Consider the following 18,509-nt stretch of genomic DNA (forward strand, 5'->3'; position numbering starts at 1 on the left):
GGCTCATCGACATCAACCATTGCTGCACAAGGCGTTTGGGCGTTCATCATAGAAATAGACTGGCTCCGTAGATTAGAAAGTAATAGTAATGTTCAGCGTGATTGCAAGTGTTCCCATCTCATGTCGTCGTGATGTTGTTGTGTGCGACTTCGAAGGTCGCCGTCGCTACCCTTGCTGGAGACTCCGTCTGAGAAGTCGTGGGCACGACGCGAACTTCGGCTCTCGGGATCGACATGGACAAGACAACTTTCACCAGCATACTGAGTACTTTACCTTTCACTCCCGCAACTGACTCTCTTTTCTCTCGCCTGTGGGCCTCTGTTCCTTTCATCATGGCAAGAGTGCTCGCTCGGTAGCAAGCTCCGACACTTTGCAACACCCTCGAGAACTCACCCCAATGGCGCGTTCGCAGCGCGTCCGCACGACCGCGTTGACCCTCGCGAATCTCCTCCTCCCCATCGCAGTCCTCGTCTTCGCCGCGGGTTTCTTTCCATACAAGCCAGTACTGCCTGGCTTGGCCACGTCTGAAGAGCAGGATGGGAATGAACGTGCGGGAGGGAGAGATGCGCCGGTGTTTGACAAGGTCATCTTCATGGTTGTGGATGCGCTCAGGAGTGATTTTGTGTATGGATATGAGAGTGGGATGCAGTTTACGCAGAGGTGAGGATATACATATGTCTTGGATGAGGAGAGTACATGCTGATTGCGATGCAAGTCTCATCCGCTCCGGTGCTGCGATCCCCTTCACTGCGCATGCGACACCTCCCACCGTAACCATGCCTCGAGTCAAAGCCCTGACGACAGGCTCTGTGCCTTCCTTCCTCGACCTCATCCTCAACTTCGCCGAATCCGACACATCCTCCTCCCTCGCAGCCCAAGACACCTGGCTCGCCCAGATCCGAGCACAAGGAGGCTCCGTCGTCTTCTACGGCGACGACACCTGGCTCAAGCTCTTTCCACCCAACGCCTCCACGGGCACATCCTTCTTCGCGCGCGAAGACGGAACCAGTAGTTTCTTCGTTTCGGTCAGTGCTTTCCCCCAAAAACAGCCAACTGGCCGTGGTAACTATAGAAGAAGAAAAGTACATAGAAAGCTGAGCATGGCATATTTCTTTGCAAACAGGACTTCACCGAAGTAGACCACAACGTCACGCGACACGTTGCGCCCGAACTCGCGCGGCCCGATTGGAATGCGATGGTTATGCATTATCTCGGTCTCGATCATATCGGGCATAAGACGGGGCCTCAAGGCCCGAATATGCTGCCGAAGCAGAGGGAGATGGATGGGATTGTGAGGCGGATTTATGAGGCGATGGAGAATGAAGAGCATCATAAGGATACCCTGCTCGTGCTCTGCGGCGATCATGGCATGAATGCGGGAGGGAATCATGGAGGGAGTGGGCCTGGTGAGACGGAGCCTGCGTTGTTGTTTGCGAGCCCGAAGATCAGAGCTGTGAGGGAGAAGAAGACGTATGAATGTCCTACGTCCCCGAAGGAAGGGACGGAGTTTCATTACTATACCAAAGTCGAGCAGAGCGATCTGGTGCCGACGCTGGCTGGACTGATGGGCTTCCCGATTTCGAGGAATAGTTTGGGGGTGTTCATTCCCGAGATGAACGACGTGCTGGGGGAGGATGAAGGTGCTGTGAGGGGGCATTTGGAGCGGAATGCGAGGCAGATTATGAAGATTGTGGAGAAGACGTATGGAGGGGAGGGGTTTGAGAGGAGGGTGGAGATTTTCAAGAAAGAGAATCATGCGACGGGGGAGATGTGTGAGGAGAAAGCAGAGGGAGAGGCGAGACTGGCTTGTCTCTGGGCCTACGCTGGAAACGTACTGGAATCTCGAAGTTCCGACACGGCGAAACAAGCGACGTTGATGGCTTTCCTGCTCGAAGCGCAGGAGACCTTGAGCGGCACGGCCAGCTCGTACAACATCCCCCTCATGGTCGGCGGCATGGCTCTCACAACCTTCATCGTCATCCTGTCCCTCCACTCCTTCCCGAGATTCTGGCCCCCAAGCACCGCAGGCATCTCCCTCGCCCTCACGACCCTCCTCTACGGGATCATGATGTTCGCGAGCAGCTACGTGGAGGAAGAGCAGCAATTCTGGTACTGGGTCACGCCCGCTTGGATCCTGCTCTTCACGGTCCAGACAGCTTCGCAGACGCCTTCGCCGAGGACGAAGTACATCCTTGCGATGTCTGCGACGGCGATTCTGGCGGTGCATAGATTCTGCGTGCGGTGGAACCAGACGGGGCAGAAACATGCTGGGGAACCGGATATCGTGCATGGGTTCTTCCCGGAGGCGCATGTTCTCATGTGGTTGCTCATTCTGGCGACGTATGCTTGTAATGGGTACTTCCTTGTCCAGAAGGCTTTTGCGGGACTGCTGGCTCCTGAGATTGGAGTGCTGCTCGCCGTGGCGTTGGAGTTGCCTGCTGTGGTCTTCAAGTTGAATTTCACGCAGGCGGATGCGCCGGAGTTGGTGCAGGGCCTGGCTGAGCAGATTCGAGAGTTGACGAGCTCGTTTGATCTCGTGCTGCAGGCGAGGGTGGTGTTTGCGGGATTGGCGACTGTGACGATTGTGGTCATGACCCTGGCTGTGCTGTCCGCGAGGGAGAGTACGAGGCTAGGGATGAAGGAGGCGGGACTTCTGCCTTCGCTGGCGGAGAGGTTGCACGTTCTGCTCACGCTCTTCCTCATCACGCAGAGCAGAGCGCCTAACGTGCCGCTTTTTCTTGGGTTGGAGGTGCAAAAGGAGGCGTTGATCCGGATCTTGAATGTGCATGGTGGAAAGGAACGACGAGTCACGGCGGTGGCTTTGACGACGTTGCTTCTCTCGCATGTCTACTTCTTCTGCACGGGCGGGTCGAACTCCATCTCCAGCATTGATCTGAGCAATGCGTACAACGGCGTGGCGGACTACAACATCGTCGCCGTGGGAGTCTTGCTCTTCGCTAGTAACTGGACTGGTCCGATCTGGTGGTGTAGCGCCGCGAGTGGACTTCTCACAGCCAACCCCTCGATACCGTCGCAGGCACTTCAGAACGGCCGCTCCTGGATCGACAACGAGCGCTCGAAACTCCACTCCGAGACGCTGCAGGCGATGATGGGGCCTGAGAAGTCGCGGGAAGCACAGTCGCAAGCTGATGAAAGGAGTGGTGGTTGGTCGCTGTACATCTCCTGCATGACGGCCTTTATCTCAGCAGGCCTTCTGGCCGTCATGGCGGCTTGCACGGCTCTTCGAACACATCTGTTCATCTGGACGGTCTTCAGCCCCAAGTACCTGTACGCCATGGCGTGGGCGGTTGGGTGGCATTTGCTGTTCAATATCGGGTTTGGGAGTCTGATGGGTTGGGTTGCTGGTGTAGCATAGTTATGATAGAGAGATAGATCGCATGATTTGAGTTCTCAGCCAAAGATGTCGTCGATGGCGTTGCCGGTCTTTTTGCGTTTCTTTTTGGTCTTCTTCTCGGGTGCTTCTGAGGAGCGTTTCTTGGAAGATTTGGGTACCTCCGGCGGCTTGGAATTTGTACTCCCTCCCATCTCAACCTTCTCAGACTCATCATCCTCCACCCTCGTCACCAACTCTCCCCGATCCTCTCCCTCCCCTCGCATCACCCCTCCCTCACCCCACTCCTCCCGCCCAAACTCCTCAAGCACCCTCTCAACCTCCCCCTGCCCCAACTCCTCCAACTCCACCGTCACCCCCACAACCGCACAAACCTCCGCCAAAACCGCCATCAACACAACCCCCAGCACCGCAAACCTCCCATCCGCCACAACCTGCGAAAACGCCCGCTGCCACCTCGGAACCATGGCATCCCTCCAGAAGACAAGCCTCTTCTCATGGTTGGCGATGAGGAGGGCATCGGAGCGTTTCTTCTGCGTGCGGGCGAGGTTAGTTGTGGGGAGGGTGTTGAGTTGGTCGATTGTGGTGCTGAGGTGGGAGAGGTTTTTGCGAAGGAGGGAGAAGTGTCGCCACCAGATGCTGCGGCGGTGTTGGTTTTTGTTGCGGTGGTGGAAGAGGTGGAGGAGGGAGGATAAATGCGCCAGCGTGGACTGAGAGTCTTGGGAGATGTGGAGGGCTTTTTCTGCGCTGGCCATGGTTGATGGTGGGTGATGGGGAGATATATTGATGCTCTTTTCTTGTGTTCAAAGGTCGGTGAAATCGAAAGCGGATTTTGCGAAATCTTCTTCGTTCACCTCGCTGATCCGTGTTTGCATGCCATCAACTGCCAAATGTAGGGCGATCTCAGCGTTCGATATGCTGGAAAGATTTGCATGTGATGGTGGATGGTGTATTGTCCAATCAAGAGAGGTGGATTGCACAAAGGCAAGTGAGTGAATCTCGGCGAAAGAAAGAGCCGAGACAGCCGGCGGGCAGGAGTCAGGACATCCCACTTGCTCACGATAACAATCCACCTCATCTCTCGTTGGATTCTCTGGTCGTGTGACCACTGCAGACTCGTTTTCAATAGGATGGAATGAGTCTTTGTTACTGCTGCTGAGCAGCTCAACGATACTCTCCGCCTCAACACGCCCGCAACGTCACCATGGAGAGAAGGCCACCGGATTACCACCTGGAAGTGTGCGCCGATAGAACGAGCATTCGCGATGTCGTGAAAGGTACATACAATCCAACTATAACCCAACCCGGCGCCAGCTAAGAAGTTGATCCCAGGCATCCTCCACACCATCTTCTTCCACCGCTACTTCACCCCGCTCATCCCCTCCACGCACGAAATCCTCGACACCACCCTCCCCTACATCTCCGAAGACGACATCGACACCCTGATAGAAACCCGCACGACCCAACTCCTCCGCGCCCTCGACGCCGCCCCCTCCACACGCACCCCCTCCCTCCTGCAAATCAACTTCCTCGAGCGCAAACGGCGCAAATCCGGCTGGTTCGTCACCAAAGCCGACGAAGAGACGGTGTGGGAGACGTGGTTCATCTCCGTCGAGCTCATGACGGCGAGGAGCGAGCCCGAAGCGCAGAGGAATCGGAGGCTGATGGAGAGGCAGTTGCAGAAGGCGGCGATGAAGGTGATTGGGATTGTGAATCGCGAGAGGGCGCATATTCCGCCCATTACGACGAATGAGAGTAATCCGTTTCCGTATCAGATTGTTGTGAATCCGAGTGGGAAGGAGGGGACGGTGGCGGGGATTAGTGGGAAGATGGGGATATTTTGAGATCGGGGTGAGGGGGATGAGGGAGGCTTTGCTGGGAAGTGGATTGAAATATGCAAAGATACCCGTTACTGGCGTTTAGAGGAGTTACTATGGTAGTACAAGCCTTCGAGGTGTCCACATAAGGATGCAATTATATACACGAAAGACCATGAATTAACTCATCCGGCATTGCTCCGCTACTGACTCTTCTTCGCCCAAGCGCTCTCCGTCTCCACCCAAGTCCTGAAGTCCTTGAGGTAAGGATACTTCCTCCTCAGCTCAGGAATCTCGACAGTGAACCCATCACTCTTGAACCAATTGAACATCAAGCCCAACTGCTTATGCAGCAACCACTTCAGCACAACCCCAACAAAGCTGAATGTCGTCGGCAACTCCTGTCCCGTCACCTCCTTGAACACCTTCGCCGCCTCCCTAGGAGTGAAGTCATCCCCGGCCAAAGGCACAGCCTTGTTCTTGTACTCATCACTCTCGGCATTCAGAAATGCCTCCGCAGCGACCTTGCCAATATCACTCGTCGCAATCATCTGCAGCTTGTTGTCCACCCCGTTCAATTTCCACATCGACACGAACGCCTTGCCCATGAAGTCGTTGGTCATATTGTCGAGAAAAGCCACTGGGCGAAGGAAAGTATACGTCAACTTCCCACCACTCTTCTTCGCTTTCTCCTCGATATCCTTCTCGATATGGAACTTGCTCGCGAAATGCGGCACGGTCGTCTCATCCGTCTCGGAGTTCTTTCCTCTATCCGTGCCCGTGAAAACGATATGCTTCACACCGGCCTTGACAGCCGCAGCCGTCACGGCTTTCCCTTCTTTCTCTTCCTTGACATGGTCCATCGGCATCGTGACGCTGAAGATACCCCATGGGTCCTTGACCTGGCGAAAGATGGCTTCCGGGTCAGAGAAGTTTCCCTCGATGAGGGTGACGTTGGGTTTGGCTGCTAGGCGTTGGGCGCTGGGGGAGGTTTTGTTGCGGGTTACAGCGTAGATCTCCAAGGGTTGTTTGGGTTTGGAGAGGAGGGCGGAGATGAGAGCGCCGCCTTGTTTGCCCGTTGCGCCTGTCACGATCAGGCGGCGGGTGGTTGGGGTTGTCATTTTGGGGAGTGGAAGTAGGTGCTGTCTCTTCGAGTTCCTTTGATCCTGCTGGAGGGGCGGGACAGTGAAATGCCTAGTCGATTGAAAGACGTAGTAAGATGAAAATACAGAGATCCTACTCTGTCTCCTTGCGCAGCTCCATGCCGTGCTTTATACTTACATACCGTGAGCGTCACAGAGACTTGCTAGATCGGGTGTACGGAGAATCGAGAAGCTACGAATGGGTCTGTGTCGTTGGTTCTTTGCTGAACTTTTCTTGTCGGCTCAATCTTGTGGTGCATTGGTGAGAGAATATAGATTAGACGGGGAGTCTGTGTTCTGAAGACGGCATGATTGATGGCGAGTCGGAGTGTCTTGAGAGGAAGGGAAGACCGCTGTGACAGTTTACTCAAACTTGGTGCTTTTGTGGGAATACAGGGCTTTCTACTATGAATATGTGGATTAGCCACATAATTTGCGTCGAGACAGGGAGATGATCCACGTGGATAAAGACTTGCCCTGGAAAGCGGAGAGTCTGTTCCTCCGGAACAAGGCAGAGTTCGCCCGGTTCTGTCTTTAATTCGAACGTCACCTCTACTATTCCACCCCTCGTACCGCAACACGACGGGGCATGCCTGGCCTATCCCAATATAGACCTCGCTTGCCTACAGGCGAGGCGACACGCACTTTCAGCTGCCTTAGACTGCATGTGGAGCTCAGAGGATTCGACTATTGCGGCTCTCGCAATAGACATCCAGGTAGAGGTGTACAGAGGACAAATCGCGTGGACGACATTCCACAGCTCTTGGTTGACTGGGTAGGGCTCGCTAGAGGCAGTAACATCGCTCTCGCTATGCATGTATATACACATTCCGAAAGAAGGGCGTCTTCCTCAGACACACTCATTTCCAATATATGCTACTCACGATGCAGGCCCTCAAAGTCGCAGGATGTATCCCTCCACTATTATACTCTCAACTCTTCGTCCACATACCTTACCCAACATCAGACTTCTCAGGACAGACCATCATCGTGACAGGCTCCAACACCGGTCTGGGCAAGGAGGCCGTCCGTCATCTCGTCCGCCTCGGATCAAAGAAGGTCATCATGGGAGTGCGTACCGTCTCGAAAGGCGAAGCTGCAGCCGAAGACATCATCAACAGCTGCAATGTCAAAAGCTCGATAATCGAGGTCTGGCAGCTCGATATGGCTGATTCGAAATCTGTCCAAGCCTTTGCCGAACGAGCGAGAGGGCTGGAGCGATTGGATGCGGCCATTCTCAATGCAGGGGTACAGTCTATGAAGTGGTCCACTGCGGGCAGTTACGAATCACACATCGCCATCAATACGATCAATACCACTTTGCTCTCGATGCTTCTCTTGCCGAAGTTACAAGCCAGCGCCAGGACCACAGGCCAACGAGGCCGTCTCACAACCGTCGGCTCGGATCTCATGTACTTCGCCAACCTGAGAGAACTCGAAACAGAAGGCAACATCCTCAAAAAACTCAGCGACGAAGCACAATCCCGTTCTTGGATCGGCCAGCGCTACGCTCAGAGCAAAATCCTCCTCTTCTGGCTGATTCGTGAGCTCGCGAACCGTAATCCCCTCACGCAAGACTCAGACGTCCTCATCACTGTCGTGACACCCGGCGGCTGCCAGAGCGATTTATTCAGAGACGATATCGGTCCGGTCGGCAAGGCGGTATTCAAATTCATCTCGGGATGTTTCAACCGCACGACTGAGGTGGGCGCGAGGACGTATGTTCATGCCGTTAGTCCTGAGCTGCCGGTGGAGGCTCATGGGAGGTTTCTGATGGATGCGAAGATTGCTGCGAATGGGATGAATGTTACTTCTGTGCAGGGAAGGAATCTGGCGAAGAAGTGGAATGAGGAGATGTTGGAGATGTTGCAGAGGGAAGTCGACCTGGACGCAGGAAGCTGAGCAGGAATGAGACACGATGATCTCTCCTCTTACTATTCCATTAATAATAACGAAGGCGTGATGCCGACTGGGTTCCGAATATCACAACACTCGGGCCGAGCGACAAGGCTTGACGCCCGCCCCTATCCGACTTCATCATTTCAATAGCCTTGAGACAAACGTACCGTCTGACTTTTGGCTTCCTCTTCAAGGTTGAAAACATCCATCGTAAGACTAACAATCCACCCCCTCCCCAGCCTCTTCACCGTCAAAGACGGCCCCATCCTAATCGACATCGACGTCAACGTCGACATCGAGAGCATCGAATCCTCACAACAAACATACGTCTTCGCAGACGTCAACGGCGACGACTGGTTCTACTTCGAAGACACCACACAACCAAGTTCTCGTCGTTCTTCTGCTGCTGTTGCTGCGTCGACGTTTAGTACTCGTACGGTTAGCGGCTCGGATACGACGATTATTGATTTTCGGTATGAGAGGACGCCGAGGCATAGGGTGTTGCATGAAGGGAGGTGTAGGTTTGCTGGATTGAGGGCTGTGGAGGTGGGAAAGGGGGTTGGGCATCGGAATGGGGATGGGATACCAGGGCGGAGGGGGTGCGGTTTAGGGAGCAGTTTTGATGTGGATTAGTGCTATGAGATAGGGATGCGCTGGTAGTTGAGGCTGTTGATGATGATACTTCGACGGTACTTTATGGTATTTCTGGATGTGTCGTTGGGATACTAGCGGATTCTTTCCTCCGATGTGGTTGGAACGGAATAGCCAAAGCAGTATGAAAGGACAATGTTGATCAAGGGTGTAGTTGAAGTACTGAATTCAATGGCTATCGGAGCAGACTACACGATCTTCTCGTGCGGGAGGTCGATGGTATAGCTCTCCATGTTTCCTTTTATAGCGAAGCACCACCGCCTGGCAGATTTTTTGGGTCGCAGTCCGCGCACGCGGCCGTGAAACTGCCAATAGCAGCCAGGCAGGCTAGGTCAGCGATGGGATCTAGAAGCATTGATTTCATTCAGCTTCTCCTTATGCCACTTATGAAACGCTGCTCCTAGCGTATACGTACCAAGTGCACCTTGTCCCGCAGCCGTTGCACAGGAGGCAAGGCAAGCTGCCGCGGCAGAAACGCATGCTATGTCCCATTTAGTCAGTCCAAATGCTCCTCAGTCTTTGCTGATGGTCTGTCGTCAACGGACCGAGCACATTACATCCTCTGGCCTTGAGGATGTCGATCTCGCACTGAGCTACCGTGTAGCCGTCTCCTGAGTTGCAGACTGGTCCTCTGGGCATGGAAACTCGTGGGTCCCAGCCTAGCCCCTGTCTGGGTTCGATGGAGCGGGACAGCGGGTTGGGCCGGTCGGAGAGGTTGAGGAGATCAAGGAAGCTTGCCGTGGAGTCCTCGACGGAGCGGATCGAGAGGGATCGAGGGCAGATTTGTCCGACGGCGAGGTTGCCGAGTAGGGCGAGAGCAATAGCGGGTGTGACAAGTAGCCTCATCTTGGAGAGTGGTGGGCGTGGCAAGTTTGAATGATAGCAGTGAGCAGACGAGATAGCCAATCCGAGGAAATGTGGATTCGATGTTGCAATCCGATTGCATGTTGTGCCTGCTTTTATATCGTGAATGGAGGCAGTGTTTCAGTCTGCATGTGATGAAGGACATACCCTGGAAAAGACCAATCCTTCGTTTCGAGAAACAGTCCTCCCGTCCTCAGTCTCAGTTTTTGAGTGCTCGCTTTTGCTCCATTCTCCTGCCATTTCGTGTGCCTGAGGGGTGAAACACATGAACGAACCTACAGCATGAATTGCGGCAAGTGGCAGATAACATTTTCCATCGATATGCGGGAATGGATGAAAGCAACAACATGTGTATCTGCAGTCAGCGTAGGTCACCAAGATCATGGGTGCTCTGTCAATCTTTTACGTGTTACGAATCTTGTTGAGAAGATCCAACATCCTCACCCGTGCCCATAGAAATTAGCCTTTTTTTCATGGCTTCAGCCCTTCTTGCCACGTCTGGATTCGGCAACCTGCTGAAGTCACATTTCACAGCCCAATTTCCTATACCGTGCTGTAAGATGTTACGAGCTCGAGCAGGGTCGTTCCCAACTAAGCCCATAGTCCCGTGCAGTGTCATACGCTCGTTGGTGCTGTCGTAGACGCCTCGATGCAGGATGTTGTTGTTATAGAATACGATGTCACCGGGAAGCATCTTCACGGCCAGTTGTCCTGGCATATCGTCCTCGTAAGGATCTACGCTGCGCTCCATGTCTGTTCGTGCGCGCTTGTGGGAGCCTGGAACTACCACAAGAGAGCTGTCTTCGTAGAGAGCGAGATTCCATTGAGCATGCAGCATAGGTTCACCTAGACGCTCCAGTTCTTCTTCGGCCGACACATCTGGACCTATATCGTCTCTATGCCAGCGTAAGGAAAAGTCACGATCCGGGCGTACAAGCATATTGTACAGTTCCATAACCAGATCGTCTTGTGAGCAGTTCAGTAGCGCCGTGACGGCGTCGATCATGGTATCGCCAAAGTAGGAACTGGCAAAGATGTCTTTATCTGACTGGGGGATATCAGGGTGAAGGAGGTGCTGCACGCCCCATATGCCTTTACTGACGTCCTCGTTCCAGGGAGGAAATTGTTTTGGCAGGCTGCGGAAGTAGGGCCACTGGCCTGACCTCGTGCGGTCTACCATGCGATGGCAGGCCGCGCGGTATGTCTCGACCTGCTGCAGTGTGAAAGCGCCAGGAATCCGCACGAAGCCGTCGCGGGCCAGAGACGCTCTCAGTTGTTGAGGTGATGCAGGGGCTCCCGACGCCATTCCAGCAGTGGTTGTGCTTTGTGTTGTGGTGGAGCGACAAAGGGCGTTCCAGCTGGTCGAAGTGGCTGAGGAACAGCAACGGCGGCGCCAATGACGAAACGCCGACTAGCACATGACAAGGACAACCACGGCCACAGACTCACTCACTTCGCCCTGCATACCTCCGACGCGCTTCTGGTCGCCTTCTTCACCACCGGTTCATCCCTACTCCAACAACCCAAATGTCTACCTCCGTCACCACATCAACACCCAGCCACACCACACAAAGAGTACGGGAACGGTACCCGAGATAACGACGTGCCAGTAGACCGCCGACGACGAACCACAACACCTCCGATCGCATCGATCGCATTCCCTTTCCACTTCAATACACAAATCGCCTGGCATGGCCGACTATATCAGCGACACGCCTAACCAGAGCGCGCCCGCCGGTGGCTCCAACCAGCGCACGCCTTCCTCCGCCCATAACAAGCGCAACAATCGAAATCGCAAGCACAACCCACAGACCGACGGCACCGTCTCGGATGGTGCACTTGCACATCCAGCGTCTCCTCGAGCAAAGAAGCCACAAAATCAAGCACACCAGCAGAGACAAAGTGTAGCAGGCGCTAAAGCGGTACCCATTCCACAAAACGGCAACATGGGCAACGCAAATGGTCAAAAGCCACGACCGGTCTCCGTGGGTGGGAATCTCATACCCATGACTCCAGCGAAAGAGCAGGCATATGCAGCGAGTGCGTTTCAGGCTTCGCCGGCACCTTCTTCACTTCCTATGCCCAAGTTCTTCTCCAAGTCTGTACCGAATGCGGCAGACCCTTCGTCTCTACAAGCGCCGACGGGAGATCGCATGCAAGATGGGCAGACCTCGTCGCCAGAGTCGGACAACATCTCGCCGGCTCCGCCTCCACGAGAAGCGCAACAATCACCTTTGGACTTCTTCTTTAAGGCGGACAGAGCTGAGAAGGAGCGAATGAGGAATGGGAGCGCACCCACGTCCCTAGGTTCTGAGGCACGGTTTGCGCCTCCTCCTAGAGGGTATGCCAGTGGATCACAACACTTTGGCAAGAACATGTTCATGCAAGAGCTTGACGGGGACGATACAGACATGCCCAGCCCACGAACGATACCACCGAATAACCGTCCACCTACAAATCGTCAGTACTCTTCGCCTGCTCTCTCTGCTCGTCCAGGTTCCAGCGATCAAGAGCGACAGGCACACACCAAGGCTCTCAAGGATCAGCTCTTCAGCATTGCTGCCACCCCTCCACGCGAGCACTCTCGTCCCAGCTCCGGCTCGCAGACTCCTGACGGTGTATTCGGATCTCCTTCACCCTTGCAGCGGCCTGTGTCAGGGCCATTGACTCCACAATCCTCCTCCGACCCTCAGCAGAGTCAGTTCTTGCATTACAACAGCCGAATGAACCTCTCACCCGTATTCCAAAAATTCCGTTCCGATACGCCGCCGCGCCAGTCTGCCCTTCGCCAGGAATTGCCTAACGATGTGGTTTCAAGCGCTGACAGTGCTGTCGACTCGCAGGCCAACTATCCTCGTCCGCCATCAAATGATTCTCAAGCTTTTGCACGTTCTTATCTGAAGGAGCAGATTCGCACCTCGGGGCCAGCAGAGCTGCCGCAGTTTCCTTGGAAGAACGGTCCGGCACCGGTTCAACATCCAAGAAGTAATGAGGGCTCTGGTCCTGTTCCTATTCGTTCTCAGCCCGTTCACGCACAGCATGGAGTTCCGTCTTCTACGACACCGCGGTCCAATGGATCGAAGGATATTAAGGGAATGGAAGATGATTTACGAAAAATGCTAAAGATCAATGATGTTTTGGGTTAATTTGAGCATTGGGGAGAGCATACTGGGTGGGGATCAGCATGGGGAACACTTTATAGCGAGGCGCTCAGGGTGTTCATATCAATCTTTGGCTTGGTCAATTGCTGGGCTTTGGTAGGAAAGCCGCTTATGATGAATCTGGAGATAAGATGCTGGTAGCGGCAGGAGGAGTCATGGGATAAAGAGGTCCTGGATGGACAACGACGATCGCTACGAGTCTCGTATGTTTGGTGGAGATGACACTCGCTGAATTTCATATGTCACGGGCTCAGGTGCTGCGAGAAAGCACTCAGTGCAAGGCAGCATGAGCCTGATCCCTAGATAGAAGACCAACTCACGTCACTCCTTCACCTTTGACCCCTTCATTTGCATGTGATATTTCCTTGGCGTGGTGCGTTTTGGGTTGCGGGAAGTACGGCTAGATGCGGGTCACTAGCGTCCGCCACGTGAAACCGCACAACGCAAACACCTCTCAGTGGACCACACTTCTCGAGCCTTCCTCTTCCATCAGCTTCGTGTTTGAGCTCGCAAGCCACCGACTTCCAACTTGTCTTTGGAACGCCACAGAAAACGAATCAGGCTACAAGAGCGCGGTCCTGTAGAAAAGCCATCCGCGAAATGAACCACGCCCGAAACAAACACCATGGCCAGTAACGGTTCGGCGGTCCCAGCTCCGACCAGCGTACAAGAAGTCGAACAGGTAATCATCCACCAGAATACAAAGCTCAAGGGCAGCGCTGATATTGATTGCCAGCTCGTCAAACGCCTCTACGCCCCAGGAAACCCCCGCACGATCGCACAGGTCGACGACCAGCTCAAACTCCTGCAACATTCCCCAGAAGGATGGCAGCTGGCAGACGCCTTACTCGGCAGCAGCGATGTCAACGTGCGCTTCTTCGGCGCGCTGACATTCCAGGTCAAACTCAACAATGATGGGTCAGTATTTGCAAGACCCTGAGCTGAGGTTCTCAGGTGTGTGGGACTACGTTTGCTTACTTGTTGCGTTTGGCTTGTAGGGCGAGGCTTGATGCTGAGACGGCGAAGACGGTTGGGATGAGATTGGTTTATTGGACTGTTCGTGGTCTCTTCTTGGGATGGAATTAAGGTGTGATGTTGTGATGAGACTAACGCTTCGTAGGTGCAACGCGATCGTGCTGGAGAGGGAATGCTAGTTCGAAAGAAACTATGCGCTTCGCTGGCTACCTACTTCTTGCGATCTTCTGTGAGATGGACGAAGCCGCTGTTACATCTCGCGGTCTCGTTCCAGCAAGGAGATGCGGTGCCAGAAGAACGACTATCAGCTTCACACGATGCCATTGATCAAACCCTTCCGACTTTGACAGATTCACAGCTTGCCACTCTTCTATGGCTTTCCGGTTCATTAGCGACAGAAGCAGCGAAGACCGACAGTACCACACCTGAGAACATGCAACTGCACACGTTGATGGAAGATATGGTTGCAAGCGCAAGCAAGATCATCCGCCACGCATCGAAACGTCCAGACACAGCACAAGGAGGCAAACTTCGAGCAGAAAGTCTCGCTTGTTTCTTGAACTGGGTCAACTACGCTCAGCCAATGTGGCATGCTCAGCAGGAATCCCTGAACCACTTACGAAATCTGGTAGAGGATCTGGCACCAATGTTGACCGAGGACTCGCCTCAAAGTGAGGCTATGGACGTCTTCAGGGACATTCTCGAGAGCTTCACGACTTTCTTCAAGCCTCAACATATGCAACTTCTGGCCAATATCATCAACCAGTTTGCCGCACCGAAGATGCTGCAATTGCTGCAGGATAAGGAGCCTGAGGTCATTCCAGTGGCACAGCTCATCATCGCGTACGGTATCGCCAACATCCAGCAAGTCGTTGAGGAGCCCGAAAACGAATATGGATCGCGGAACATCGTCCGGCTACTGTTGGCTATCTTCGAAGCTCCGGGCTATCCTGGTGATGACGACGAAGTCTCTATACACAACATAGAGTTCTGGAATACCTACATTGAGTACGTCAACGAAGCGATGTACTCACGAACGACGGACCAGCCACCTCCTACTTGGCTGGAGCATGACAAAGCTGTCTGCATGCAACTGTCAAAATTGATCCAGAACAAACTCGTCACGCCGCCACCAGACATTGCACAAGGATGGACGGATGCAGAGGCGGACGCTTTCAAAGAGTTTCGTGTGGACGCCTCAGATCTCATGCTCTCGATCTATGTTCGGCTGGGTAACGAAATGCTGCAGCAGTTCATCACGCTAGCTCTCACCTCACTGGCCGCCAAAGACTGGCAGAACCTCGAGGCAACCTTGTTCTGCATCAACACGCTCTCTGATAATGTCTTGGAAGATGCCACTGCAGAACAGCTACTCATTCAGATATTCAGCTCGAGCTTATTTCGTGATATCGCGGATTTCAACCAGCCTATTCCAACTCAAACACGGAGAACTGCGATCGACACACTGGGAACATACGGCCAATACATCGAACGCCATGCCGAGTTCCTGCCAGACACACTTCGCTTCCTTTTCGCCTCGCTCGAGACTTTCGGCCTCTTCATGAGCGCTGCCAAGTCGATTGAAGCCCTTTGCTCCACGTGCCGAAACAGTCTGACAGGCGAGCTGGATGGCTTCCTGGCGCAGTACAATCGCTTTGCCCAAGGCGAGACAAGCGAGCCGTACACGAATGAAAAAGTCATTGGCGCCATCGCTGCCATCGTGCAAGCTGTAACCCCCGAAAGTGCGAAAGTGTCGCCACTATCTGCGCTGTTGGACATTGTCGATGGCAACATAACACGAGCACAACAGCTCATCAAGCGAGGCCAGATGGAAGACGCAGAGGCATACGGCGTATCAGCGATCGAGTGCCTTGTCAGAATCGGTAAAGGGTTGCAAGTGCCTGACGACGTTCCCATCGACTTGTACGAGGACGAACCGCCGAAAAAGAACGAACAGAGCTTCTGGCGAACACAGGAAGGTCAGGCAGTCCAGCACAGGATTTTGGGTATCTGCCAGACTGTGCTTCTGCTACTTCCCGATTCAGGGGAAGTGGTCGATGGGGTCTGCAACGTCCTCAAGGCTGGATTCACCGAAACAGAACCTGGACCATTCGTCTTCCCTCCTGAGATGACGGTCAGCTTCCTCGAACAATGCACCATCAGCACACCTCACCTCGAATCTGTCCTCTCCATGATCTGCACCCTCCTCGTCCAATACTCCCGACGAGACCAACCACGAATCGACGCCGAAGTCGCCCGCATCTACAAACACACCGTCACCTACATCCAAGCCCTCGGCGAACCCTCCCAAGACCCAGGCATCGCGCAAAGCTGCATCGACGTCTTCAACCGCATGTCCACCCGCTACATCAACGTCCTCCTCGACACAACCTCCACGGGCGACTCGGTCCAACCCATCCTCGACTTCGCCCTCAAAGCCCTCGACGGCCCGGACCTCATGCCCAAACGATCCGCCGCAGACTTCTGGGCGCGCATGGTCCGTCCACCGGAGAACGCCACCGATGAGACGGTCATCACCCGCGCCGGCCATGTCATATCCGCCTACGGCCCTGCGCTCAGCCAAGCACTCATCAACCAGATCACCGGCCGCGCGCAACGCTCCGAGCTCGATCAGCTCTGCGAGCCGCTCAAGGCGCTCACGACGAACCGCGCTCCGACGAAGGCGTGGTTGGAGGCGGCATTGTTCAGTGAAAGTTTGCCGCCGATTGCGAATGGGAGTGTCGGGGATGCGGATAAGAGGCGGTTTGTGCAGCAGGTCGTCGGGTTGAGGGGGGAGAGTCGGAGGACGAGGGACGTGGTGAAGAATTTTTATGTGGCGTGTCGGGGGACGGTGGTTAGCTATTGATTGTGAAGGGGAGAGGGGATGAGGCGAGTGGGTGAAGGAGAGGAAGCATTATGTTGGGCGTGGGTGAGTGAGTGAGTGAGGGCGTTGTTGCTTGCTTCGAGGATACCCGGACGACCTTATATAGCTTGCAGAATCAAGTCAAGTGTTTGCTACGAAATGAGGAGGTCAGCAAGAGTTCTAACGACTGCCCCAATCGTTACTACAAAACACAAGTCCATCCGTCTCGCCTTGAGGCATAGAAGTCCTTATTGACCTTCTCACATAGTGAATGAGGCTCGACCCTCTTCCTTCCTCGTCGACCACGGCATCAGCAACGTCTCGATTAGCTCGCTTTGGAAGTAGGAGGAGGAAGTGGATCGCAAAATAGAAGGCGGACGCAAGACCGCTGCTGATACGACTTAGGGGATGGATGTTCGAAGGACGAGGCACTATTGCAACAGGAGAGGGAAAGACGAGAGTTCGAGGAAGATATCGTTTTCGCGGTATGAGACTCTTCGAGGTGGGAGGAGAGAGAGGAGAGGAGGTTCTGCTTGGAGGGGAGAACGGGACAGGGGCAACGGCCTTCTCCTGCATTCTTTGGAGGAAGGGCGGGCCTTCGCTGGCGGTCGTGCTGAGAAACCCTCGCCCAACGCCTTCGTCTCGCTCGTGACTTTTTCTCCTTTCGCCCCCATTTCAACGAAGACTGCGATTGTGCAGGTGACCTTTTCTCTTCGTTGCCGGCATGCCTCAGCTCGTCGCCGCCTGCCCGCCTCGGTCGAGGACCATGCTCATTTTCCAATCAGGCCTTCTGCAGCGGCGTCGTCGTCGTCGTCGATGTGATCGTCGTCGCCCGAGCTCAGCATACAGGCTCTGCGAGGTCAGACGACCAAAAGCTGCATCTCATCGTTCGCATCCTCGCCCTTCGCCCAGCCGCTGCGATCGTCAGTATCATCATCATCGTTAAGTTCCTCATCTTCAAGAAAAGAACGAATCGTCAACCCCGAAAACCGTTGAGGAGGATGCCTCCTCTCTGCGTGGTTCCCAACGTCTTTTGATATACCATAAACTTGACGCATTCAAGGTCTTGTGACGTCCATCCTTCCCCTTAGCTTAGACGTTCGCATAGGAAGGATTCAGAATCTCAAGCATGGAAAGGTCTCGTGAGCTATGTACCGCTGCACGTCGAACGTACACCTGTGTGATGCACGGTGCATGAACTCTGTATGTACCTTGATATGCTCGTTCTTTTGTTCGTCATCATCACCGTCGTCGTCACCGGCTATTGCTGAAAGATTTCGTTGAGGAGGAGTACTTGGAGAGCTGAAGTCGTAAATTCTGAAGCTCATGTGACCCGGGAGGCCTGAAGGAAGGAAGTGGATACCCCGGTGTAGGTAGGTCATGATGGCGTCAGGCCTGAGTCCAGAGCTCTGGATGCGCTAATGAAGAATACTACTCCAGTTTTGTGAGGGTAGTTGGCGGTTGTTTCAGGGTGAGATGGACAGTGTGAGATCTGGATCTGGGCAATCTTTTCTTAGACCTCTTGTGAGAGGAGGCTATGCGTTCGTATCGTCAGGTGAAGTTCAAGTTTGTTCCAATGAAATCATCCGTATTCTTAAACCCAAATGAGTGTAGCTTACTTTCTTTCGAGCTCGTGTGATGTGCATGGAGTGGCCTGTATTGTCCGCAGCTTTGGGGCCCGGCCGGCTACATGACATCTGGAGAAGAGGACTCCACAACGCGGCACGAGGACGAAATTGTGGAGTCTTGCTTGCTGGTACTGTATGGGGCTGTGTGCACTGTGAA

At 54.1% G+C, this 18,509-nt stretch overlaps 9 protein-coding genes across 9 annotated transcripts; 5 read left to right on the forward strand and 4 right to left on the reverse strand.

Annotated features, from left to right (window-relative positions):
• Positions 1-397: 397 nt before the first annotated feature.
• On the forward strand, positions 398-3,376 carry M409DRAFT_62460 (uncharacterized protein; the record flags this gene model as incomplete). The annotated part of the gene is made up of 3 exons (XM_033815186.1): positions 398-660; positions 716-1,025; positions 1,124-3,376. The coding sequence occupies 3 exons, from the start codon at positions 398-400 to the stop codon at positions 3,374-3,376; spliced, it is 2,826 nt and encodes a 941-aa protein (XP_033673643.1).
• A 35-nt stretch (positions 3,377-3,411) lies between these two features.
• Positions 3,412-4,107, reverse strand: M409DRAFT_16720 (uncharacterized protein; the record flags this gene model as incomplete). Its single annotated transcript, XM_033803738.1, has 1 exon — positions 3,412-4,107. The coding sequence occupies one exon, from the start codon at positions 4,105-4,107 to the stop codon at positions 3,412-3,414; it is 696 nt and encodes a 231-aa protein (XP_033673644.1).
• Positions 4,108-4,556: 449 nt separating this feature from the next.
• M409DRAFT_16721 (uncharacterized protein) lies at positions 4,557-5,196 on the forward strand (the record flags this gene model as incomplete). The annotated part of the gene is made up of 2 exons (XM_033803739.1): positions 4,557-4,629; positions 4,685-5,196. 2 exons carry the CDS (start codon positions 4,557-4,559, stop codon positions 5,194-5,196), a joined length of 585 nt encoding a protein of 194 aa, XP_033673645.1.
• A 176-nt stretch (positions 5,197-5,372) lies between these two features.
• M409DRAFT_16722 (uncharacterized protein) lies at positions 5,373-6,290 on the reverse strand (the record flags this gene model as incomplete). The annotated part of the gene is made up of 1 exon (XM_033803740.1): positions 5,373-6,290. The coding sequence occupies one exon, from the start codon at positions 6,288-6,290 to the stop codon at positions 5,373-5,375; it is 918 nt and encodes a 305-aa protein (XP_033673646.1).
• Positions 6,291-7,196: 906 nt separating this feature from the next.
• On the forward strand, positions 7,197-8,213 carry M409DRAFT_16723 (uncharacterized protein; the record flags this gene model as incomplete). The annotated part of the gene is made up of 1 exon (XM_033803741.1): positions 7,197-8,213. The coding sequence occupies one exon, from the start codon at positions 7,197-7,199 to the stop codon at positions 8,211-8,213; it is 1,017 nt and encodes a 338-aa protein (XP_033673647.1).
• Positions 8,214-9,193: 980 nt separating this feature from the next.
• On the reverse strand, positions 9,194-9,707 carry M409DRAFT_49293 (uncharacterized protein; the record flags this gene model as incomplete). Its single annotated transcript, XM_033811199.1, has 2 exons — positions 9,194-9,342; positions 9,407-9,707. 2 exons carry the CDS (start codon positions 9,705-9,707, stop codon positions 9,194-9,196), a joined length of 450 nt encoding a protein of 149 aa, XP_033673648.1.
• A 427-nt stretch (positions 9,708-10,134) lies between these two features.
• Positions 10,135-11,031, reverse strand: M409DRAFT_62464 (uncharacterized protein; the record flags this gene model as incomplete). Its single annotated transcript, XM_033815187.1, has 1 exon — positions 10,135-11,031. The coding sequence occupies one exon, from the start codon at positions 11,029-11,031 to the stop codon at positions 10,135-10,137; it is 897 nt and encodes a 298-aa protein (XP_033673649.1).
• Positions 11,032-11,416: 385 nt separating this feature from the next.
• On the forward strand, positions 11,417-12,871 carry M409DRAFT_49294 (uncharacterized protein; the record flags this gene model as incomplete). The annotated part of the gene is made up of 1 exon (XM_033811200.1): positions 11,417-12,871. The coding sequence occupies one exon, from the start codon at positions 11,417-11,419 to the stop codon at positions 12,869-12,871; it is 1,455 nt and encodes a 484-aa protein (XP_033673650.1).
• A 640-nt stretch (positions 12,872-13,511) lies between these two features.
• M409DRAFT_16727 (uncharacterized protein) lies at positions 13,512-16,727 on the forward strand (the record flags this gene model as incomplete). Its single annotated transcript, XM_033803742.1, has 4 exons — positions 13,512-13,568; positions 13,623-13,804; positions 13,885-13,942; positions 14,007-16,727. The coding sequence occupies 4 exons, from the start codon at positions 13,512-13,514 to the stop codon at positions 16,725-16,727; spliced, it is 3,018 nt and encodes a 1,005-aa protein (XP_033673651.1).
• Between the last annotated feature and the right edge of the window lie 1,782 nt (positions 16,728-18,509).

The sequence above is a fragment of the Zasmidium cellare genome (assembly GCF_010093935.1).
Source record: "Zasmidium cellare ATCC 36951 unplaced genomic scaffold M409scaffold_2, whole genome shotgun sequence".
Classification (NCBI taxonomy): domain Eukaryota; kingdom Fungi; phylum Ascomycota; class Dothideomycetes; order Mycosphaerellales; family Mycosphaerellaceae; genus Zasmidium; species Zasmidium cellare.